Source organism: Myxocyprinus asiaticus, chromosome 47 (genome assembly GCF_019703515.2).
Source record: "Myxocyprinus asiaticus isolate MX2 ecotype Aquarium Trade chromosome 47, UBuf_Myxa_2, whole genome shotgun sequence".
NCBI classification, from domain to species: domain Eukaryota; kingdom Metazoa; phylum Chordata; class Actinopteri; order Cypriniformes; family Catostomidae; genus Myxocyprinus; species Myxocyprinus asiaticus.
The window spans coordinates 8,617,411-8,644,450 of NC_059390.1; the positions used below are offsets into that span (position 1 = coordinate 8,617,411).

Here is a 27,040-nt window from a genome sequence, read left to right on the forward strand (position 1 = left end):
AGAGAGAGAGAGAGAGAGAAATCTGAATGAAAAAACTGTAAAATAAAAATAGGCTAATAACTATACATATTGTTACTGTACATTAAATATGAGTTGATTTTGATTATAGATATATAAACAAATTATTCAGATTGAGAATTTATGTTAATAACTAGATTAAAGTATTACACATAAAAGCAGTATATTTATATAAAAATAGGCCCTCATAAAGGTACACAAATGCACCTAAAAAATAACATACAGGGGGTAAATATTGCCGCTTTATTGAAAAGTAAATTTCTAGCTAAATTTACGAGACAGAACAAAGAGATAAAAAAATAGTACCAGATTATCTGATCAGTAACCCAGCTGTACACATGACTTTGTGCTGCTCATTGCCAGCAGGCCTGTTTCCTCCAACCCACCGTCACACAGCTACACATCTGCAGCCGTCCATCAGCAGAGGATTATATTATACTGGAGGATAATCATTAATCTGCCTCTAACGGAAACACATCACTTCTGTTTTCACCACTATGAGCAGACAACACCATAAATTAGACTATAGCTAAAACACTGTCACTCATAAACCCATATACACAAATATAAAATTATGTGTTCAGTAAATAATGATTAAAGAGCTCTATTTGTTTTATTTTTGAGCCATTAACAAAAAGTGTGCCCAATAGTACCATGGTATTATCATATTTTTGCCTGATGAAGACCCAAGTGTTCGAAACGTTGTTTTTGTCTTTTCTATTAAATAGCCTACACACTCTCACAGCGGAATCGTAAGGATTCATATGACTTTTCTAAATTTGGTTAATTCATATGATATCCTACAACTGCACTTGTATGAATTCGTACGACTTTCACTACAGCCAACGACATCGCTGGACATCGTTTCCATCTAATACGTGACAATTACTTGCTTCTGTCACACACAACAGCTTCCTGTCATGTTTACACACTCTATTGATTAGTTAGGTTTAGATAAGGGGTTTGGGTAAGGGCATAATATTAATAAGCATGTCCTTAACGCCTCGTGCACGAAACTCACGCTTACTTCCGCATTAGACATCTGGGCATTTGCACGTGATGAAATCTTACAAATGTATACGAATGAACTCGTACAAAATCATATGAAAAAGCCAACTCGTAAAATATGTGCAAATTTTCATGAGACTGGGTTGTAAATAGCAGTGTGACGTTCTCTTCTTGTTTTCTGAATATTACAGTATTTCTGGACATAGTACCAAGGCAAAGCCATTTTTTTTATATAGTACCATATGTAGTACCATTTTTTGGACATGATCTGAAGTAATTCCACAATTTTCTTTTAAGTACCTTGGATTATCATGTAAATACCATGGTATATGCATGTGGTAATTATTCAGTACCAAGGTAGGAGTTTATCAAAGTACAATGGTACCACCAGAGCACGTTTTTGTAAGGCTCCTCTTCATCCATAATTTTTTTCGGTCGAAAGCAATGAGGCAACAACCTCATTATGGTTTGAATTAGCTCTCCACTGATAGTTCAATATTTACAGTGCGTTTGAGTAACTTCATTAAACAACGGCTGATAAGAATTGATTGAGTATGTGTGTGTTTGTTTCCCGCAGGACCTGGGCATCAGGTCAGACTGTCCATTTGCTCTGACTGGCTTTGGGCATTTTCTCATTTCTTTTTCACTCAAGTATTTATTCCCTTAATTATATTTGAATAACAATTACCATTATGACAACACAAATCTTAAAAAGACAGCTGTACTTTAAGAATATCTTCATGTCGTCCAATTTCCCTGATCCAGCTAGACATTAAAATATTGTCAAAAATTTTGGCTAACCGATTAAGTAAAGTTATGACATCTCTTATACATATAGATCAGGTGGGGTTTATTCGGGGCCGTAGCTCTTCTGATAATATTAGGCGATTCATCAATATAATATGGTCAGTGGCAAATGATCAGTCTCTGGTCACTGCCATCTCACTTGATGCCGAAAAGGCATTTGATATGGTTGAATGGGATTATCTTTTTAAGATTTTGTAAATGTACGGGTACGGGAATACTTTTATTGGGTGGATTAAGTTATTTTATAGACACCCAGTAGTGGCAGTTCAAACGAATGGATTAATTTCAGATTATTTTACTCTGGATAGAGGCACCCGGAAGGGTTGCCTTCTTTCCCCATTATTGTTCTGTCTTGCCCTGGAACCATTAGCAGCCGCAATATGAAACGAGGATGATTTTCCAGGGGTGGTGGCGGGAGGTGTGGCACATAAGCTTTTGCTTTACGCAGATTATATTTTATTATTTGTCACCGACCCTACTAGATCTATGCCTTGCCTCCAAAGAATTATTAATTCCTTTTCTAAGTTCTCAGGATACAGAGTGAATTGGTCTAAATCCGAAGCTTTGGCTCCGACAGTGTACTGCCCGGTAACGGCTTTTCAGCCGGGCGCCTTCCAGTGGCCCAAACAGGGCATTAAGTATTTGGGGATTTTATTCCCAGCAAATTTGGGTGATTTAGTTAGTTAATTTTGACCCTTTAATAAAAAGGTTTTCGAGCGATGTGGGTAGATGGGCTTCATTACATTTATCTATGACTGGGGAGGTTAATGTTATTAAAATGAATTGTATTCCAAAATTCAACTACCTGCTACAGTCTCTCCCTATAGATGTCCCCCTCTCGTATTTCAAGCAATTTGATATCATAGCGAATTCCTTCATTTGGAATAGTAAACGTTCCAGATTACATTTCAGTAAGTACATAGGCTGATTGACAAATGTGGGCTAAGCCTACCCAAGATTAACCGGAGAAGTTAAATTACACACCGTTATCTCGCATTTGCACGCGGTATGGACAAAAGTGTCCAGAGTGTTTAATTCGGACATTTATTTAAATGTTGCCTCGAGCATATGGCTGAACCAAAAATTATGTATTAATAAGTCCCCTTTCTGTTGGTCAGAGTGGATTGTGAGGGAGGTTAATACACTTAGTGATCTATATGAGAGTGGAGTGTTGAGATCCTTTGAAAAATTTGGTTCAACATTTTGAGATTCCCAGATCTCAATTCTTTAGGTATTTACAACTGCGCCACCTGCTCTATCCTATTTTTGGGAGTAGCATACACCCCCTTAAAGTGGCAGATTCTCTGGGAGTGGTGATTAATGCTTTTGGAAAAGGCCATGAGGCATCAGTGTATTACTCCCTGCTAATTTAGAGTTTGGGGGACGGAGCTTCAACTTCTCTCAAGAGATTATGGGAGAAAGATTTAAACTTGGTATTGGAGGAGGGAGTGTGGGCTAGGATTCTAAAAAACGTCAAGTCTGCATCTAGAGTTGCAAGGGTGCGCCTTATGCAATTTAAGATTTTACATAGATTCTATTGGACCCCCTCTAGATTGTACAGGCTTGGTCTTAAAGGCACACCCACCAGCTGGCGATGCCAATCAGAAGATGGGGACACAACCCATGTTTTTTGGTGGTGTGCTAAGATCCAAGAATTTTGGTTAAGGGTTCAGAGTTTTATGTGTGACGTATTGGACACTCAAATGTCGTTTTGCCCCAGACTCTGTATTTTAGGCAATGAGGCGGTCATTAATATAGGGTATAGATATATAAAAAGTTGTGTCCTAGCCGGAGTTATGATCGGCAGACGGATTATTCTTAGGGGATGGAAGTCAGCTGGAGCACTCTCATTTCAGGAGTGGTGCACAGAGATGGGCGGGGTGGCGGCATTCATGGAGATGACATGTAGATGGCTGGGAAACTTAGATTTGTTTAATAGGAACTGGGGTAGATATTTGGCCTTTTTGGAGGGTTTTCGGGGAGGGGCATTGCAGAGGGATTTGTAGTTTTAAATGTTTGTGTGCATTCTTATTGTTTTTTGAAAGTATATATATATATATATATATATATATATATATATAAATATATATATATTTTTTTATGTTTCTAAATAAATATGTGTTTTTGTCAGTGCGGGGGGGGGGGGGGGGGTCGGGGAGAAGGGTTTAATTTTATATCATTTGATCCCATATTTTCTGTTATGTTTATTTAATTTGTTGAAGGGAATCCAATTTTTTTTTTAATATCTTCATGTGTGCCCTTTTGAAAAGATTAGCTTAGACAAGGATACATTTCAAATCTGGTTTATGCTGGTTTGGTGCTGGTCTAGCTGGTGGACTAACACAGCCATTCTGTTTGCCAGAAAAACTTTATTTTTATGGTGAAACTGGATGACAAAAGAAGTCTTGTTAGTTAAACTACCATGCTGGGAACAGCATCTAAAACACAACACATACTGGTGACCATTTAAGGTGGTCTTTCCCACACGGTGTGTCTGTGTGTGTTTCTGTGTGTGTGTGTGTGTGTGTGTGTGTGTGTGTGTGTGCATGCTTTAGTATGTCAATCATGACTTTACTCTGAGTCAGAGCACAAAAAAAAGTCTAAGTTATCTGATTTAACAACTTAAGTCATCTTAGAACAAACTACTCTGAGTGTTTTTGTGTGTGGGTCAAGTTTTGAGTACATTATTATTACAATTAGTACAATTAAAAATTCAGAGAGGTTTCTGTGAGGCTAAGAACTTTAACAGATATTCTGACTGCACCCAAAAAAAAAACACAAAAAAAAAAAAACCCAGGAGGAACGTTCCCATTCACCTATGACCTCATGAATTAGCTCGTTCACCATGTGTGTGTGGGTGTTTGTATTGTGTTAAGATCTTTTGTCGGATTGTTCTAACACAGTTTTTGCCCTTTAATCCTCCTTTACAGATGTGAAAGAGCATTAACAATTACTGACAAAGGTTGTGTCGATGTGTGTGTTGTGTAAATGTTGTGTGTTTCTCAAGGATGTTTAAATTGAGTGTTTCCTACACTTTCTCCAACTCAGCAGACAGATCCTGTTTGAAGCCACAAAATATAGACCACAAGAGAAAGCCTTCACCGAGACATAGATATTTTCCTTGTGAAGACCATTGGTTGGTCCCTACAATCATGGTAAGTTAAGGTTTTACCTAATTGTGGGGACAACTAGTCTGCACAATGTCTGTCTGTCTGTCTATGTATCTACTGTATCTATCAACTGGCTAGAAGAACACCATAACAATGCCTAGCAACCAGCTTGAACAACCTCGCAACGAACCAAAACACCCTAGCAATCAGCTGGAATAGCCTAGCAACACACAGCAACCAGCAAGGGGTGTGTTTCCCATACAATGACATAACTCACTGCTTAACCATCATAGTGTGATGGATCATTGTAGAAATTAACTAGCTGGTCACGATTGTTTCCTGAAACCCTAGTAACTAAGTCACACATCCATAATTCGAACCACATTGGTTGAGCTGTCGTTAAAGGGATAGTTCACCCAAAAATAAAAATTCTCTCATAATTTACTCATCCTCATGCCATCCCAGATGTGTATGACTTTCTTTCTTCAGCAGAACACAAACAAAGATTTTTAGAAAAATATCTCAGCTCTGTAGGTCCATACAATGCAAGTGAATGGTGATCAGACCTTTGTAGCTCCAAAAATCACATAAAGGAAAAATAAAAGTAATCAATATGACTCCAGTGTTTAAATCCATATCTTCAGAAGATATATAATAGGTGTGGGCAAGAAACAACATTTAAGTCCTTATGTACACTAAATCTCTACTTTAACTTTCACTTTCAGATGTAAAAGTGAAAGTGGAGATTTAAGGTTATAAAAAAAGAAAACTTAAATATTGACTGTTTCTCACCCAAACCTATTATATATCTTCTGAAGATTTGGATTGCAACCACAGTTGGCTAACAATGCTTTTGGGAAATGCACCCCAGAACAGTCAGTCACTTAGTAATGCACATAAATTCATGTGCGTATGTCTGACTATAAGGTCCGTATAATTTTTAAACTTGTAAAACTATTTTAATCAAGGATTTCTAAAAACCAACATCAATGTTTATCTAGACAAACTTTACCTACAGTATCTAGTTATTTCTACCCTTACCTTTAAAGAAAACGTTTTGCATTTTTAGAAAAAACAGTATTTATTTATGAAACAATATTCCAAATGAGGACATCCCCAAATGTCGTCCCCAAAGGGACAATTTTGTCCCCAAAATATAGCTAAGTATATACACACACATACAAAAATAATGTAGTAAATATGACTACGTACTGCAGTATACTTTACTGAACTTCAGCTGTATGTATGTGTGTGTGTGTGTGGTGTTGTTGTTTGTGTGGCATTTTATGAGTGTGTCATACTGGCGGTGTGATGCCGACACAGCACTCTAATTGCATACTGAAGGTGGACGCACACACAGCTGTTTTCATTATCCACACTTTTCCTTGAGACGATCGGTTTGAATCTGCATACTTCTATTTTCTGTTCTGTCCTTCATTTTTGTATTTCTGTCCTTGTACACAAAAATGTACACAAACTCACACACACACTCTCTCTCTCGCTTTGGGTGATCCAGTCATTATTAATTTGTCTCATTTGTCCCTCGGCGTCTCCATCCTTCCATATTGTCTCTCAGATCACATTACATCTGAAACGACCTGACAAATGCATCACCTTCAAAACTGACAGTGAGAAAATACTTCACATCTCTCATGTACACACACAGAGGAGACGGACATCACTGCAGAGCTTTGAAAACGCTGTCTGATCCATATATTTAATGCAAATATTGTTTCATGTTGCTTCTCTGTGAGAGCTTTTCCTCAGCTGTTTTGATCTGCATTGCAGGTGGTCGCAGGATTATCTGCATCTGTCCTGAAACACTGGCCAAAAAAGAAAAAAGAAAAAAACAGCCTTACACAAACACACAGCACATACATTTCCAAACATTTATGTAGCTATCTAAATGAGGACATAGACTTTGATTGTTTTTATATAACCTAATTATAAATAATAAAGACTGACCCTATAACCCAAACTCTAACTCTACCCTTAAAAAAAGCATTTTTTTTTTATTATGTACTTTCATATTTACTCATTTTCCCAAATGAGGACATCCCCAAATGTCCACATAGGGAGGTTTTGCCATATTTAGCCTACTTCTTGGGACAAATTTGTCCCCAACTTAGCTAGGTAAACACACACACACACACACACACACACAAACAGTATGAGAGTCTTAAATAGGGCCCTAAGTCAATGTCAGGATGCTTTCACATTTAAAGGTGACCTGGCAACTCTGAGGGAAGATCTTGGTAAATTATAAACTCACGCACACACACACACACACACACACACACACGTACAAAACAGTGCCTCTTTATGTGGATAATGAGAGAAAGTAAACAGATCACAATCAGATATCACAGACGCTATCCGCACACAAATACACACTTGGTGTCCCATTAATTTTTTAAATGTAATAAAGGCACAAATCCCATTATCTTTAGAGAGAGAACTATAATATACATATGTTGTTAGCATACTGTATATTGAGTAAATTTTTTAAGGTTTTCAAGCCCTATTTTGTAACCTATTCGTGGAAAATGCCATAATATGTAGCATAGTATTTAAAAGGGAATCTCTTCCCCAGAATCAAACAATAAAGTGGAGACGCTGGTGGTCTCTTGTATTAGAGCAATATTGTGTTTTTGTGTCTGTGTGTGTGTGTGTGCGGACCCCCTGTTGTGTGATAACGCTTCTGCAGGCTGGAGAGCCATCTGCCACTCAAGAGAGTTAGTCAAACAGTACATTCCCCCACAGTCACAGACCACACACACACATATACATACATTTTGTGTATGTTAGAGAGATCATCATGGCAAGGTGATGAGAGGTTTACAAACATGTACTAAAAGATATGAACTAACTATGGGAGTCTTTAACAATGACAATCAAAACATTTATGAGACTTAGGCTGGGCGATACACACACACACACACACACACACACACACACACTATATATATATATATATATATATATATATATATATATATATATATATATATATATATATATATATATATATATATGCACTTATCCCTCTCCTTGGCTGATTAGCCCGATTGGGGGCCAGGCGTGCATAGTCACAGCCCGGCCCCACCCTCCTCCTCGTCACACTCCTCCCTACTTTGCCTCATGCCGGGGGTAGGGGCAAAGTGATAGGGCAAAGTGGAGCGACAGCGAGAGAGAGAGAGGAGAGAGAGGAATAACCTGGTTCGCCGGCTCCCAGATACGCTGTCGCCTGGCCCTCAGACAATCCCCAACCTCTGGCGGACGACAGCTCGCTCCTCCCCCGGCGGACAGTAGTAGGTCCTCCGGCCCCGGGCAGACGGTCATGCTCCTCCCCCTCTTTTCTCTGTTTTCTTTTGTTTCTCTATTCTTTTTTTCTTGGGGGGAAACGGCAGTGTGCCTCAGATCCTCGGCGGCCGGCAGTGACGTCTCTGTCCCCGGGCTGCGGCTGCTCCTTGGTTGGCTGGTAGTGACGAGGACTCCCCGACAGCACATCCCTCCTCCTTCCCGGGCTTCGGCACCAATGTAACTAGGTCAAGGTTGGGAAAGGAGGAGGCGGGAACCAGCTGAACAGTCAAAATAATATTTAACGAAAACAAGAAGACACAGAACACAAACGCACACACTGCAGCTGCATGTGGCTCTCTCTCTCGAACTGCCACATCCCGCTGCACTTATCCCTCTCCTCGGCTGATTAGCCCGATTGGAGCCGGGCGTACGTAGTCACGGCCCGGCCCCACCCTCCTCCTCGTCACAGAAACCAATACAAACCATTAAATGATTGAATATGGCCCAAAACCCACTACACTCGTATTGGTATTGGCAGTGTAAACCATTAGAATTTCTATTGGTGTTTTTTTTTTTCAGCAGGGGTAGCATTGTAGACAATTTACCAAGTTTAATGTACTGTATGTTTAAAATACAGTTAAGAAAATCTAGCAACAATAATCAAGGCATATCCAGGCATGCTTGTTTTTCACTTGTTCACTTTTCACTTGTTTGAAGTTGAACGTTTTAGCATGATGACACTAACAAATCACTGAGGGTTTGAATCGTTCACTTAAATGGACAGTTTGAATTCACAGAAATTCACTGACCCATGACTCTAACATCATTTTTACAACTGAAGTTTAAGTTTCAGAGATGCTATTAGAAAATCTTGGGTTGGGTTGCAAGACAAAAGATCGCAAAACTAGTCTAAAGAGGGACCGTAATCGCCTTATAAAAGATGTACTAAAATGACCACAATATCCATGATGTTGCTTCATTTTAAATTGGCAGAAAAATTATTGTGGATCCTGAATATTCAATATATTGTTAAGCAGTATATGAGCCTAATGTAAAACTTATGTGATCCAACCAGAATCCTGTGTGCTTCCAGGTCTCAAGACTACAGTACAATTTGAATTCTATATACAAAATGTTCCCTCATAGACTATGATGTATTATGCCCACAAGAGACCTGTACAGCTCGTGAGGTGAATATCATTGTACTTTATGGCATCATTGATGATGCAATAAAGCTTTAAACCATCGGTGGGTTGTCAACAACGTTTCCAGGCCATTGCTAAGCACTGCTCTGTGTGCCTATGTGGGTAATTAGCTGGTCGTGGAGACGGAAGGAAGTGCTTGTGTCAGCTAAAGAGAAGAGAGAGAGAGAGAGAGAGAGAGAGAGAGAGAGAGAGAGAGAGAGAGAGAGAGAGAGAGAGAGAGAGAGAGAGAGAGAGAGAGAGAGAAAGGAAAGCAATTTGAAATTCTGCCTGCAGTCATTGTTCATATCCCAAACACTACTGAAAGCATTCCCATATGAACCTGTACATTCTGGCTTGGGAAAAAAAAAGGAATCAGGGTCCCTTCAATGTCTCATTTCATTGTCATTGCAATGATAGAAACCACTTGAGTTTAGAAGCTTTGTCTCTTTTCTTCTCTCTTTTATTGGAGCTTTCTCTTTAGTGAACAAAGGCGTGTGCTTCTCATACTAAAGAAGAAAAGGTTTTTAAAAGAGTAAGTGCAAGCTAGCTCAGTAATAAGACCCCATGAAATCAAAATGGGAGTTTTGTGGCTTTAAAGGTATAGTTCAACCAAAAATGAAAGTTTGCTTATAATTTACTCACCCTCAGGCCATCCAAGATGTATATGACCTTCTTTCTTCATCCGAGCAGGATTTAAGATTTTTAGGAAAGTATCCCAGGTTTTTAGCTTCATCTAATGCAAGTGAATGGACACCAATTTTGACGGTCCAAAAAGCACACTTAGTCAACATCAAAGTAATCCAAGACTCCAGCCAATTAAGTAATGTCTTCTGAAGTCAGTTGATACGTTTGTGTGAAAAACAATCGCTAATTAAAACGTTTTTAACTTTAAATCTGCGCTTCCGCCAGCTCTCTGTAGCTGTTTCAATTGACCTAACTCTCACGTGAAGTACGTTCCTCTGTGGTAAACAGAGCGGAACTTCTGAAATCTCACATGAACGCGCCAACATGATGACATCATGCGACAGTGATGAGAGACATTGAGTGTTTACAGGAAGCGATTTTTTTAAGTTAATAAAGTTTTAATTAATGATTATTTTTTCACACAAACGTATCGATTCACTTCATTTCAATTCACTTCACTTCACTTCACTTCACTTCACTTCACTTCACTTCAAAAATAATTTACCGCCTTGGCTACTGGGGCCACTCAGCCAGGCATTCACCTAATTTATCCATCAACTCATAGTTATGCTGCTTTAGTTAGATCTGCCGCAGCCGCGGCCCATGCATTTTAAGTCTAGGCCTTCAGTGCGATTCATGCCATTAAGAAAACTCAGTTCATGCTGTTTAGCCAGAGGGGAACTGGCCCCCACAGTGAGCCTGGCTTTCCACCAAGTTTATTTTTTTCCAATTAATTAACATCTTATGGAGTTTTGTGTTCCTTGACACAGTTGCCTTCAGTTTGCTCACTGGGGTTCTAAATAGAATTATTATTTAATTATTTATTTTTAGACACAATTTACAATCATATTTGTATCAAACTGCACAATGATGACTCTAAGACTCTAAGACTGTAAAGCTGCTTTGAAACAATATGTGTTGTGAAAAGTGCTATACAAATAAAAACGACTTGACTTGGCTGGGGTCAGTGTTTCAAATTTTGGTAAGAAAAGACCTATTTTAGCTAAACAAAAGTCAACCTAATGTTTCTGATTTCACTGTGAGGTTGGTCTGGCTTGAAAGCCCCAGAAACATTTAACTTTTGCTGTTTTAAAACATTCCTCAAAACATTTCTTTTTGTCCTCCCTGGAAGAAAGAAAATCATACAGTGCATGAAATGATATGAGGGTAAGTAAATGATGACAGAACTTTTATTTTTGGGAGAACTGTCCCTTTAATATACTTTGCAATTGCATTCCCTCTTTCTAATTCTGATGCAACATCTCTCTGTAACTATTGCTAATTTCAGGTCATTGCAGACAATTATGTTGGGAAATACAGCAACTAACCACATCTGACAACACCACAGGGTGACATCAAGCTGCAAACCCGGCAGATGGCTGACGTTTGTTTATACCAGGGACTCGGGGAATAAAATGATTGATAAAAGCTCCTTGAAGCAAAAACTAGGTATATTATAAACTCTCTGAAGTGTTAATGCGCCATAAGTTTTAGAGAGCATTTTGCATGAATGAAATGAAAAACATATCCTTCTCTACCAGGTCTACCACCCATCTCAGTGGCTTGTCCAGATTAAAAATGTGCCTGAAATGCAATAAATTACATGAAATCAGTGTTCAGAAATAGCTTCAAAAATGTAAATAAATCACTCAAAATTACACTCAGCAATTAAATCTTGTGGTGTGTTAGTCCAACAGTTTTGTCCCCATAGGCATCAGAGACCCATATAAGGATATTTTCTCCACAAAGAGCTCTAAACTTTCTTTTCTACTCCCTGCATTCTGGATTGTTTGGAGGGACTTGTCTATAAATCGCTGCTGTATTAATTGTCTGTTTCAGTCTGTTCAAAAATTTGAAGTGATTTGAAACAAGGAAGCATAAAAAAATTAAAAAAAACATCAAACTATTGTATCGGCCAACTGTTGTTCTAAATAATCGGATTTCAGCACACAAATTTTGTATTGGTGCACCCCTAATATCAAATTTTTTTAAATTCCACAGGATTTGGAAAGACGTGAGGGCCAAATGAAGACAGCATTTAAATTTTTTGATAATGCATTTCAGACATGCTGCTGCATTCTGGAACATCTGCAGTGGCTTATTTGTGTTAGCTGGAAGGCCAGCCAACAGAGCATTGCAGTTGTCCAGAGAGCTTGGACCAGGAGCTGTATAGCATATTCAGATAGGAAAGGTCTGATTTTCCTGATGTTGTAAAGCATGAATCTGCAAGACCGGGCAGTTGATGAGATGTGTGCAGTGAAATTAAGCTGGTCATCTACCACCACTCCCAGGTTCCAGGCTGTTCTGGTAGGTGTTAGTGTAGTTGAACCAAGATGAATAGTGAGGTTGTGGTCAACAGATGGGTTGGCTGGGATCACGAGGAGTTCTACCTTGGCAAGGTTGAGCTGAAGGTGTCGTTCCTTCATCTGTGCCGAAATGTCCGAGAGGCAGAGATACGAGCAAAGACAGTAGGGTCATCAAGCTGGAACGACAGGTAGAGCTGCGTATCATCTACGTAGCAATGGCAGGACATGCCATGTGCCTCAGTGACTGGTCCAGTGATGTTGTGTACACCGAGAAGAGGAGGAGTCCAAGCACTGATCCTTGAGGAACCCCAGTGGTCAGCTGGTGTGTCTCCTCTCCAGGAGACCTTGAACGATCTGCAAGTGAGATATGACTCAAACCATCCAAGTGCAGTTCCTGTGATGCCCAGGTCAGAGAGGGTGGACAGGAGGATCTTATGGTTCACTGTGTCGAAGGAAGCAGACAAGTCATGGAGGATGTGGATGGATGATTTGGAGTTAGCGCTCGTCAGTCGCAGGGTTTCAGCTACTGACAAGAGGGCAGTCTCTGTTGAGGGGCCTTTTTTGAAGCCAACTAGAATTGCATGCAGCATTTAGTAGATTTGGTTTATTTGAAAAGTATTACATTGTATTTGTATACATTTGTGGCATGGGGGGCATGGTCATGTGTCTGTCTGTGGGAGAGGGAGAGCGGTAAGGCTCATCACCTGGGTTGTGATGGTTACCGTCGATTGTGTATCTGAAACAGTAATTAAAGAGACTGACCTTGAACTTGTTTCATTGTCTCCTGACTCCTCCATTGCCCAAGAGCGTAAACTATCACAGTGGTGCCAAAACCTGGCAGGGAGGAGGGATGTGCTGTCGCAGAGTCCTCGCCACTGCCATCCGCCAGGGGAACAGCTGCAGCCATCTGCCTGGGGACGGAGGGGTCACTGCCGGCCGCCGAGAGCCGGAGGAACCGCGGCTGTCTGCCAAGAAGGGAAGGAGCGGTTCTATCCGCCAGGGGCCGGAGGACTCGTTGCTGTCTGCCGGGGGAGGAGAGAGCTGGAGTCCACCAGAGGGTGGAGGAGTGGTTGAGGACCGGGCGACAGTGCGTCCAGGAGCCGGCAAGCAAGTTCTTCTCTCTCGCTCTCTGTGTGTCTCCGCTCGCCCTTTCCCTCTCCCCATGCCTCCCCTTGTCTCTTCCCCCAGGTTCACAGGAGGTGGGATGGGCCATCGGCAAATAGAAGATGGGGAGGGAGTTAGTCAGACCGGTGGCACCCCGGCCCGAATCGGGCAGGGGAGGAGTGTGACGAGGAGGAGGGCATTGCCGGGCAGTGATGGAGCACGGCCAGCGCTGAATCAGCTGATCAGCGGGAGAGCGAGATAAGGGGCGGCCGGAGGCACCGGTTGGCAAGAGAGACGCACGCGGCCGTGCTGCATGTTTGTTTATGTTGGTTTTAAGTTTACCATTAAACTTTATGTTTACTGTTCAGCCAGTTCCCGCTTCCTCCTTGCCCGTCCTTAGGCTGTTACAAAATTGGCCTAGAATATATTGTAACTCTCCCTGTATGCTAGGCAGTCTCTATTTATATCTGCTCTAGGTCAGAGTTTCTCCACTCTCAAACACGCTCCCACCACAAACCTCTAATTCTGTATGACACACCCTTAAAAAAGAGAAGAGAAGAGAAGTGAAGCGAAGAGTCAGATGAAAACAGAAGCTGAAGGACATAAACATGACAGAATGATCAAATAGCATGAATAGAAATTCAAACCCACAGCAGCCGAATCTAAACCTAACCCCAGTGTTAACTGAGATGGCATCTTCAGAGGCTCTATAATCAGGAGGACCCAGCACAGGTTTAATGTAAGGGTAGATATGGAGAAGCAAACAGCCGTCAGCCAGATGCTCACAAGACAAATGACACTACAACACTTCAGCCACGCCATTACTTCAGTCATCACCTCTGTGCTGTTTAAAAAAGTTGAAGTGTCAAAACATGCTCAATGCACATCACCACCATAATATACACACTCTCTCTCTCTCTCTCTCTCTCTCTCTCTCTCTATCTGTCTGTCTTTTTACCAAAACACTATTATTTTGCTTCCTTACAAGCACTGTTATTTCCTTGAGAAAATGTGAATCTAGTTTGATACTGTGCTGACCTGACCTGATTTTTAGTGTAGTTCTAGTTTGATTATTTTACCCACCTGGCAACCTCTGAATTACAAGTGGCATTCAAGCATTTGCTGTCTAAATCTCCTAATTTATGTCTCCTCCTGTCCAAACGTCTTTTGCCATCAAACCGTCAAATTTTTTCTTTTATTATTTTAGTTTCTGGTAGTATATTATGGGTTCCCATGCTTTTCGTGCCAGTGACTTTCCATGACTTTTCTATGACTTTTCCAGTCATGTGGGATAAGATTTGATTCAGTCCAATTTGTTAATGAATCATTTTTGTGAACTAATTCAAATGACTCAAAAGAATGAATATGGCTTGAGAGCAAGGTTTACTCTAAACAAGGGCTATATCTGGTCAGTGAACCAATTGTAAAGCAGAGCATGACTAAAATTTTTTTTTTTTTTTTACAATATATTCATTCACTATAGACATTTCGAGGACTTTTCAATCACTTACAATATTTTGTTAATGTACTGTATATTGCTTTTCCAGGCCTGGAAAGCACATCTGATATTTTCAGGATTTCCATGACCATGGGGACCCTGTATATGAATTTTATATTGCAGATCATGTCAAATAAAAGAGCCACAAATTGCACAGTAGTCAATAGTAAGACTTTATGAGATAAACTCCTGGTCTCATCTTTTAAAACATCTCTTGCACAGTGGCTGCTTTCTATGTGGCAAAAAGCACAGAACAATCAGTCTAATGTTTCTGAATGGCAAACATTCAGCACAAAGCGATGAACTGCAGTGCAATGCTGTCAGTGTGAGCAGGGACTGTTTAATACTGTTTTGGCACTTTATTTTGTGTTACTATTTGGAGCATGCTCAGAAAATCAGGCTCGTAAATCACCTGCCACCCCTTTCCAAAATCCTCTATAAGGGCCACTGAGACTGTTGCCATGGGAACACATACAGGGAAGTGCACTGATGGGGTGTCTTAATGCCACAGCCAAGGGCGTACTTTAAAAAAACAAGAAAATACCCTCCAAAAAACAGACTGAATTAGAAAAGCAAACACCAATTGTAGAAGAACTGAGGAATTTAGCAGATTAATTGTTGCATTTGGACTTCTTAAAGCAATAGTTCACAAAAAAAACAAAAAACAACAAAAAAAAAAAAAAAAAACAATATGAACTTTTGCTGTTTTTATTTACTCACCCTCATGTCCTTCCAAACCTGTATCATGTTATTATTTTTTTCATGGAACATGAATTTTAAAGAATTTTCAAATTGTTTTTTTCTATACAACTATAGTTCATTGTGATCATGGTCTGTCAAGCTCAAAAAAGGACAAAATAGCACCATAAAAGCATCACTGAAGTAAAACATACGACTTGTGAGCTATATTTCAAGTTTTCTGACAATGTATGCAACAGTGAGATCTTAAAATACCTGGAAGGGGGTCATGACAATAGTCAAACCAAAAGAGTCACACTGGACACAAATTATACCAGGACACTGGGACCTTTAACAGCATCGTCTCTCCTTCACACTCATAGTTCCACTTAAGGGTTGTGTGAGACAATAATAACTATAGTTTTATAATATAAGCACACACATAGTGTACATCAGATTTTTCATGGTTTTATAGCATATTTGCTCAACACTCATATTATGTGCCATGTGTCACTTCAGGCCCAAAGCAATAGCTCACTTGCTGTCATTTCTGAAGAAGGATTAAATGGATAAATAAGCTTTTTTATAAATAGTCGTAGGTTCTCGCTGTATCCGCCTAGTAATGTTTCCACCACTTTTGTCTTATTATTCAAAAACATTCTTAAGGGGTGAGTGCTCATGTCCACGATGCACAAGCACAAAGCCTACAAAAGAAAAGACGCACACACATTTGTGGCATAATATTGATTACAACAGAAATTATTTTGACTTGTCTGTCCTTTTCTTTAAAAAAGCAAAAATTGAGGTTACAGTGAGGCACTACAATGGAAGTGAATGTGGCCAGGTTTTGGAGGGCTTAAAGGCAGAAATGTGAAGCTTATAATTTTATAAAAGCACCTACATTACTTCTTCTATTAAAACTTGTGTATTATTTGAGCTGTAACGTTGTTTAAATGGTCATTTTTACAGTCATTTTAGGGTTTGTTGAAATTACATCATCATGGCTAAGTATAAGTGATTCTATCACACTAAAATCATGTTAACATGCACATTCTTTACTTCAGTAAAAAAGATGTATTTTAATGCTCAAAAATTGGCCACCATTCACTATAAGTGCCTCACTGGAACCCAGATTTTTGCTTATTTAAAGAAAAAGAGGGGCAAGTCAAAATAAAATATGTGTGGTAATCAACAATATGCCACAAATGCTGTCAATTCAGTTTAACTTGTATTTAACCCGGAATATTCCTTTAATTGTGCATTCAAGTTATTTCTTTTATCAGAATGTACTTTATGTGTATTCCCTGGAAATCAAACCTATGACTTTGGCATTAGTAGTACCATGCAAAAACACTGGCCTTTGATTAAGCATATTTTAATCAATGTCCAAGATGAGCGGGGGCCTGGTTAGCTCAGCGAGTATTAACACTGACTACCACCCCTGGAGTCGCGAGTTCGAATCCAGGGTGTGCTGAGTGACTCCAGCCAGGTCTCCTAAGCAACCAAATTGGCCCGGTTGCTAGGGAGAGTAGAGTCACATGGGGTAATCTCCTCGTGGTTGTGATTAGTGGTTCTTGCTCTCAGTGGGGTGCGTGGTAAATTGTGCATGGATCGTGGAGAGTAGCATGAGCCTCCACATGCTGTGAGTCTCCACGGTGTCATGCAAAGCGAGCCACGTGATAATATGCGCGGATTGACTGTCTTAGAAGTGGAGGCAACCGGACTGAGGTGATTAACCGCGCCACCATGAGGACCTACTAAGTAGTGGGAATTGGGCATTCCAAATTGGGAGAAAAGGGGATAAAATATAAAATATCCAAGATGAGCCATCAAACACTGCTAGAACACGACAAATCAACTTCACACACTCAGAGATGCGCGCATATTACAAGCACGCTCGTTCAGCACTAGTGGATAGTGATTGATAACGCTCTCCTGTGGCTATTAATAGCCATTTTTTAAACACACAATTGTCAGGACAAGGCAAAGACACATGTACATATACACACAAGGACACACACAGTCAGTTTCTCTTATTAAAAACCATGATTCACTGTAGCACTTTTCAAGAATGTAATTAATTCTAAATGCCTCCCTGGACTTGCTCTGTCTGAATGTGAAAAACTCAACACTTTCAAACAGACAACTTGAGGACAAAGGAATGAAACTAAGATCCTAAGATCCTACATAGCTTTTCATTTGAAACATCAAGGGCTGCAACATAAAGCAACCCTAGATATTTCATTATCAATAAAAATTATAATAGTTGACAGTGATTGATTATAAATTAGCTGGGTCTGTGCTCTTGTGTTTAAATGTTTGTGTAACAGAGTTCGTATTTCAGGGCAAATGGAGGAGTCAGGAGGCAGCGGAAACAGTCAATGTGAGTACTTTTATTACTCCTTTAGCTTCGGCAAACATAAACAAAAAAGGCTCTTTGTGGCCAAATATACACACACGTACAGCAAGTCAATGAGAGTTCACTTCAATCTTAGAACACACACACAGTCGACTCTCTCTCTGGTCTCTCTTTCTCCCGACTGATGCGCCTGTCTGCCTTTTCAGGTCTCCCTCCACCATCACTATAACGAGGTGTTAAAGGTGCTATATGTAATATTTTACTGTACTAAATCATAAAATGACCATAAAATGTCATTAGAGAATTAGGAAACGTGCTAAGTTGAATACTGGCTTCTCCGATAACAATGCTAGAGCCAGTATATTCTACTTCCATTCCGGGCCAGAATTTCTGTTTATGTTTTGGCCTGTGTGATCCCGCCCACTGCCCACTCACCAATAGTATTTCGACACCACCGAGTTGCCAGATTTGAACAAGTTTGCAGACAAACAACACTGCGTGTTGCAGCCATGGAAGCCAGCAAACAAACTGGATCAGAGATAACAGATTCCACCCGACCTAAAAAGCCTCATCATCCGTCTAAAAATCACCATGACCAGAGGCGAGGTAAAACAAGGATAAATACCAGAGATGCCTTTGGAAGATGGAGACAGCTTAAAGCCCAGAAATCCTTTAAAACGGATGCTGAGTTGGCTAATTTGCACGTCAACATTCTGGCAACAAGAAGTCTGGGGCGGGGTAGACAACTCTCCAATATTTTGACTTTGGACTGCAGTACCCATTTCAAACGCTTGTTGTCAATCTTACATATAGCACTTTAAATGTTAATGACAGCCCAGGTGACGAACCTTACTGCTCTCCCTCTTCCGCAGACAGACACACGACCATGCCCCCATCCCCACAGTTTGTTTTTGAAACCTTTTTTGCACATTGTTTGAAGATAAGAAGATGTGGGTTTGACAGAATGAGGAATAGCCTGCCTGATCTAATAAAACATTACGTGACTGTGGTGACATTTTTGCAAAATGATATTACACATTTATTTAAACATATCGCGAAAGTACCAAGGTGAAATGTCCACTGGGTGGTGCTAAAAGTGAGTTACAGTTTTTCAAGGTTGATGTTCTAAAAATCAACAAAACCTACCTCTCTACCCTTAACCTTAAACCTAAACCTAACAGAAAGTGTCATAAATAGCAAATGTGACATGAAAAATTCAATTGCTGAAGCAATCACATCATTTGTTGGAGCTTCTTTGACACTTTCGGCTCACATATTGCTTTGCATGCTCTTCAAGACTCTTATCTGGTCCTTTACATTACAAGTATCAGTTGAGCTATACTGCGCAATTTGATCGGATATGAATAAGCTTGTAAATATGTTTGATTATGTAATGCAAATGTTAAAATATATAATCTTACAAGTCATGCACTATAGTAAAAGTGATTAGATGTCATAAGATAGCTTTGTGTGAAAAACAGAGTAAATTGTAAGTGTTTATGAACTGATAGTCTACCGTTTTACTCATGATTTGTGTGAAAGGGAATAAGTCATTTTTGTTGTAGTGCCTCTAGTGTTCATTTTACCAGGAAACTGCCACGATACATACAACGAGCCACGTAAAAAAAATTGTTGTATATATAAATATATATACAGGTTGGGAATAATAGCTTTTCCGATCAAATTCTGGAAAATGTGGCTTCTTTATTCTATAAATCAATTAAATAATCAATAGATTAATCCATTTTCAAAACCCCTGACCATCAATGAGCCTGTTCAGTTGTGAAATACATCTATAGTCCAGCTGATTTCGCCTTTGTGTGTGTTTACTAGACATTCTCATAGATGCTTCTACACTTCATTAGGTTAACAATGCATTCCGTCACTGACGAAAATGTGGCTTCTCCCTGTTGTCATGGTAATGAGTACAAACAATGCCCAAATGTGGTTAGGGTCCCCATTCTCACATTATCAAGCTAGAGTCGCAGGGAAAGATCAATGCTCATCAATACTCCCGCCAGCAAAACACTCAATTCAGCACACACTGACACTCCATGTGTCAAATAATGATCACAGCAAGTATGCTGACAAAGCCCCTAATGAGACAAGCACACACAAACAGTGACACACAAACATATGCACTCTTTTGAGGAAAGAAAAACACATATGAGCTCTTTTTAATTTCTCAATTGTTTCTCCAAGGCAGCAAATAGATTAAATGGAGTGCTTTTCTCGTGGGCAAAAGTAGACCTCACATGTGTCTCCTCTAGAATTTCAGAAGAAATCAATGTGCTCAGATTTGCCAAGATACCAAATTCAATCATAAATCAGATATTTCATATGAGCAAACAAACAAACACTTCTCATCAAATTCTTTCAAGAACAAATTAGTGTTTTGCTATCCACAATGCTCTATACTCTTACTGTTTGTGAGCAATTGTTTCATTTGTATATTTGTATTTCTCCAAAGGACATTTAGAAGAAGCATCTCAGACTTAAAATAGAAAAATAGGGCTGAAACGATTAGTTGACATTATCAACAACATCGACAATAAAAAATTGTCTGCAAAAATTATCATTGCCGAACAGTCGTTTGATCTCATTTAAATTAACATGAGATCACATTAAACTCTAATGAGGACGCGAGAGAGGTGCACCAACTGCAGCTTGCACCTGAATGAGGAGCAGGGTTAGGGGGCAGGGGTGGGTCATCCAAAGCCGCAACCTCTCTGTCCCGGGTGTCACTGGATCTACTCCCCTCCGCTTTTGTATCCACGCGCCTCCGACAATGATGAATGATGATTTTTTCCTCTTTATTGTAAGCACATTTAATACAACATTTTAAGTCAAGGCACAAGCTGCATAGCCGATTAAGAGCTAATGATTAATCGTTGCAATAATCGCCCGAATAGTCGAATAATCGTTCTAATAAATGTTAGATTGGTCTATTATCAAAATAATCGTTTGTTGCAGCCCTACACACGACACAAACTCAACACTGCTATCTTTAACAAAATATTTAAAGCAGCATCTCCTAAAAAAGGTTGTTAAATGGGATCTAGGGTATAATCAGCCATACACCGAGATCTCACAATTCTTCCAGCCATCCGAGCGATGGGGGTGGTTGGCATCCAGATGTTGGATTTGACAAATGACACTTGTGCCATTTTCCATCATTAAGTCATGGCTCCTCCCACGACAACACATTTTAGACAACACAAGCTGGGCTTAATAAGTCTAATGGGCTGATTCATAAACCACAAACATCTGCACACCTTTTATCTCAAACACTCAGCTCTAGGAACTGCTTAGCAATTAACCATTAGAGAAACAGAAAGGGCAAGAGATACAGACAGAAAGCATGTGTGTGTCTGTCAATTAAAATAAGCCAATCACACTGGATCTTTCACATATGCTGGGGATTCATACAGTTGACGTTTTCTGCAAGATACAAGCTCATCGAGGAAGGCTGACATATTTGTTGGGGCTGTGCAGGTATGATTGGTGCAGATGTTTGTCTGGCACCCCGACACCATAAATCAGACTGTGTATGTGTGTGTGTGTCAGCCAAAAACTAAATTTGTTTCAGCCGATGGATATCAGACAAATTAGACTATTGGGAACCAACGACACGAGCTCTGGCTACTCAGCAAATAACGCTTGAGTCATAAGCGTTGGAGCAATCATTAGCGCAACAAAGAGAATGGGAATAAGGCCCATTAATCATACGCTGATTTCTTTAAATTTATGTTACAAAGACATAATGGTTCTTGCCTAAAGCTTATTTTGATAATTTGTGTGTCTGAATAACAAGTTGATTCTGGACAAGAGTATTTTTCATAAATGTGTTTTAAGTGTAATACATTTATAGAATTTATTAATTACAATATTTGCTGACCAGAACAATGGTTTAATTTTTTTGTACTTTAGGGTACAATGGGGCTAAATGCACACCTTAAGGAAAATTTGCTTTTTTTCTGGTCACAAAGTGTATCAAGATTCAAGAAATAAATTTATTTTTATTTAATATTCATGGAGCAACATAATTTGTGTGAAAAGAAATAACAACGGAAGGTTGTTTTGAATAAAATTATATATATATATATATATATATATATATATATATATATATATATATATATTTTTTTTATGTGGGGAGGGGGCCTTTTACCTCATACCAAGTATACTCTATTTGACTATGCGCGCATACACAGGCTGTTGGCGCATGCTCGCTATGACTACTATAAAACTGCGGACTATTTCTCTTCAGGAGTTTTGACCCATAAAGATGTCTTCAGGCTATAAATATTTATCTCCAGACCTCCACACACAGTGTTCTTGATGTGCACATCCACTGTTGTTGTTTTAACCTTCATCTCTTGATGTTTAGCACCGATTACATCATGTTCTAGCGCTTCTTCATGACAGCAACGGCTCAAAAGTGAGTGTTGCCACCTAATGGACCCACTAATTAGTGCAGATATCTCCAGGTGCATATGCATTCTGCGCGTGTGGTTAAAAAAATCGGGCTGCGCGTGTTCAGTGCTCGAGCACTCTGCTGATGACGAGATTTGCGCCACACATCCTGAACTCAGACTGAACGAAGTCTACTTTTGGCTTAACCCTAATCCACCCTAACCCTTTTAACCCCTAAGTTTAACCCCTTATCTAAACCTAACTATAAAGTCTAACCCCTTAACCAATCCTTTAACCTAACCATGATTTTAATAGGAAAATATCTTTCATGTTCCACAGAAGAAAAATATTGGGGTTTGGAATGAGACGAGAGAAGCATATTACAGGTTACTTACATACATCAGTCATTTGTATTACATAAATAAATATAGAATGAGTAACCAAATAAAATGTGATGATAACTATCAATTTGAAATTATGTTTGTTGATTGGTTGGTCTCAATGGGAATAAAAGCCATACCTGATGGTACGAGCCAAGTCGTACGATATCTTACGATTTCGGCATCTCGTACTAATCGTTATGATTTGTCATGCAACTTTGACGCCCTATACAGAAATTGACTATCAAAAATAGTCCAAAAATAGTCCTCCCAGAACAACACTCTGGTCATGCAATCATACAGTATGGTTATCAAGCCCATTAACCAAACACTAATCTCTCTAAATTTATGTTACAAAGACAAAAGGATTCTTGCTTGTAGCTTGTTTCGGTAATTTGTTTATCTGAATCACATTAATCTTGTTGTTTCCAGCTGAACCTCAGTGTCCACACCGCTGTGGCCAACTTAAGTATGTGTGTGTGATGTGTGTGTGAAGCTGATGGTGAGAGCTTGAAAAACAACAGGCCCACCAAGATCACACAAACAGGATATCCTGCATGTGTACTCTCAAAAAAAAAAAAAAAAGACACAGAAAAAACCTAAACAACAATGAGCTTGGATCTGTTTGCTCAAGGCAAATACATACTCTTACAAAGCGGCAAACAGACTGTCTGATTTGATCTTTGGTATGCCATTTCTAGTCTGGTTGGTCTGATCTTTATCATACACAGAAATCAAGTGCCAGGCCTCCTCAACAGTCTGAGAACACAAAGAAAGACTACCGAACGTTAGGGAAAGTCAGCGACACAAACAGAAAGACAGCCGTATCTCAGTTTTAAGTAAGAACAGGGATTCTTTGGTCCACTGGTCGGAGTCCTCATCCTGGCCCAGAGTAACCAACCCTTAAGGAATGTTAGACTCTCCAAAGACATTCCATTTCTCTTTTCTCCAAAGACAACTCATTTCAGTTTCTCTCCACTTTCTTTCGGTTTCTCTCTCTTTTTTCTATTCTATTCCTCTACTCTCCACTCCTGACACTTGTGAGATTAATGGGACTTTTTATCAGAAGAATAATCTGAGAAATTTGCACTCCATTTACTGAAATCATATTGCTGTAGGAGATACAATTGAGATATTAAAGAGATCTAAATTGTGATTTTAATTTCCTATGGCTGTCCTTGTTTTCTGTATTCATCAGATTTGTACATAAAAGTGGAAATAAACACACTGGAAAATAAGAGGCCAGCCCTGTCACTCAACTCTAGTTGCCACAGTTGCTCAGGTACACATGAGGCACTTTCTAATTTTAGTGTATTTGTGTATGTGTGTGTTTCTTATACTGTGTCAGTGTGTTCTGGGGGGGGGGGTATGTTTGTAGGCTAGAGTGCACAATCAGGTCACTTACATTCACACAGGGGGATGAAAGAAGAGAGGAGCAAGGGCACACACACAAGAGGAAACTGAAACACCTGTCAAGCTAATATAGAACATAAGGGAGAATGCTCTATTAAAAATTTTCATAATCATGTGTGATGCAGTCTTAGCAGAGATGCTTTCATAACTAAGCAATTTTAGTAAAATTGGGCATCCCAGTAGACCATGGGATGCAGTTTTTACCTCAGTGACACTTTGAAAACTCTTAAAATTAAAGCAATAACCCATTAAAGGTGCGTGTTACAATGATTTAACCATGGGTAAGGGATGTCTTAGATACAACCCCCTTAACCATGGTAAAATCACTGTAATGCACAACCTCGAGTGGCTTATTGCTTGTATAAAATGGAGACTACAGCAATACGATGAAAGACACCAATGTTCAATAAACAAATGTATTAATAATAACAACAATAAAATCAAAACATGGTATTCTTCTGCTATGAAGTGATATAGTTCCTCAGCCTAAATTTAGGCTGCTGCCAAGCAATGTAAGGGGCCATTCAGATCAAATATGTTCGAGCACTGAATGTGTTCGGCTTGATTTTTCTAACCACACGTACTCTGAACGCACAGAATATGCATGCGCCAGGAATTATTTGCACTAATTAGTGAGTCCACAAGGTGGAAACACTCACAGTTGAGCTGTTGCTGTCATGAAGAAGCACTAGCAGAAGATGTGATGTCCGCTAAACATCTCGAGATAAGGGTAGAAACAACAACAGTGGATGTGCACATCAAAAGCACATGTGTGACGAGGTCAGGAGATACCTGCGTTGTGTAACTTGAGTCTGAAGGAATATAAAGACATCTTTATGGGTCTAAAGTAAACTCCTGAAGAGAAATAACTCTTAGCAGTCATAGCGTGCATGCGCCAACCGCCTGTGTATGTGCGCACGGTCATTCAACTGTAGACAGACGTGTTCGTGTCAAACACGTAAAAAAAAAGTATACTTTAGGGGTTTAGGGTAAGGAAAAGGGTTAGGTTAGGGGCTTTGAATATCTTTGCTGGCGGTTTGGTTGGTCAATGAAATTATGGATAAACGTGTAAAGGGTCCTGCTCGACCCGCTCCGAACGGGATTCGAACAGGCGTCTCCGGATGTGGGAGGCGGGCGCGCTAACAAAGAGGCTAAAGGCTACAGCTCCTAGTGTCAGTCCTTAGTGCGCCTCTTGAGGCCAGGGGAGTGATACTTACACGTTGCACAGCTACCTACCAGCTGGCTACGTTACACTCACCCCCGTAAAACTCACTCCTATCCGGGTCACGGCACCACTGTAACCAGTCCTGCCTGACCCTGCGTGGGAGGTAGGCGCACTAAGCTACCTACCAGCTGGCTACCGTTACAAACGCATATCAGATTCTCCAGATTTTAGAGCCGAAAATAAATGTTAACGTTTTATAATGCCAAAATAAACCACAGGCACTTGCTTTGTTATCACTGCGCACAGTTTTCATCTTCCCTACATGAAACTGAAACATCATGATCAACCCTGGAGACAACATCTGCATGTGCATGAATGAGCTCATCAATTCCAGCATCCCCAGTATGGAGCAACAGGTCTCATATGCGTCGAACGATGATGACACCGGCATTCCAGCGGACTTCTGCGACCCTTCACATGTCGCTGACGCCGGTGACTCACCGCTTCCAGAGACATTCCACCGTGCCGGTGACCACAACGGTTGATCACTATTGCACTGTAGGCTACTACACAGCTTTCATTGTCTTTGTCTACATCTTCCATCCGCAGCACATGAGCATTCCCAAAAAAAAAAAAGCCATCCAACACACGCTTTGGTCAAGCTCAACCAAAACGGTGGGCAGATCAACGGAAAAGTCTGTCACGGAGGCGTAATTATACATCCTACATGAGTCTTCCATCAGTCTATTGCATTACAATTTCTTCTATCAAGTATTTGAGCGGTGAGCATTACGTTTTAGTTGCTTTTGAGATAGATAGATGGATGGATGGATGGATGGTTTACATAAATACACATTAAAACGTAAATGAAACTGAATGGCATTATTCCTAAGCAGGCAGCTGGAGTTTAGACCGGGTTTAGATGCGAGTCAGTACATCATTCACTCTCCCTGCTGCTAATCGATGCGCTCCTTCAAAGACCTCGTTGATTATTAAAGGCATTCCTTCACACCGAAACAGCGGTCAGCACCATGTCAGCAACACAAAGGAAAGACAAGAGCATCTCAAATCTTTAGAATAAAACCATCGCGGAGTCCTACCTGGTTGGAACATACTTTGGAAATAGAAGATGACCAGAATAAAAGATCCTAAACAAGTGGCCAGCACCATCCGGCAGATCCTGCTCATCCTCATGAGTTCCAGTAACGTCTGTTTCATGGCTGGACTCGAAGGGACGGAAGGAGGCTGGCTGCCGAGCCCCGTGCAGCGGGTTTGTGTTGGATGCTGATTGTGGCTCTCGCTGCCGCCTTCGTCCGTGTCTCAACGAGCTCAGCGCAGCTCTCTGGAGTGTACTACCTTCCTCCGCACACTACACTACAAGGGAATAGAGCGGGGAAACTCCGCCCCTCTCAGCGCTCTGTGAATGAGTACGCCCATGCCCTTTATGTCAGTATTAGGAAATCTCCACACACAAAGAGCACTGCCCTCAGGGCAACTACAGTCCACTTCTCACTGTCATTGAATGTGATGCATACAGTTTTTTTTTTCATGCATTAATATACTGCCAAATAATATCCCTGTTGAGATTATGTGTGTGTGTTACATAG

General features: G+C 40.1%; 1 protein-coding gene across 3 annotated transcripts in view; it reads right to left on the reverse strand.

The window, feature by feature from the left end:
* LOC127436395 (carbohydrate sulfotransferase 11) overlaps nucleotides 1-26,795 on the reverse strand; it is a 52,923-nt gene extending 26,128 nt beyond the window's left edge. Inside the window, exon 1 of one of the 3 annotated variants that reach the window (XM_051690500.1) lies at nucleotides 26,549-26,795. In XM_051690500.1, the coding sequence (XP_051546460.1) occupies nucleotides 26,549-26,651 (103 nt within the window). In that variant the 5' untranslated portion in view covers nucleotides 26,652-26,795. Of the gene's footprint in view, nucleotides 1-26,533 lie in introns of all 3 variants that reach the window. The other 2 variants (XM_051690499.1, XM_051690501.1) reach the window with 2 other exon arrangements.
* Nucleotides 26,796-27,040: the final 245 nt, after the last annotated feature.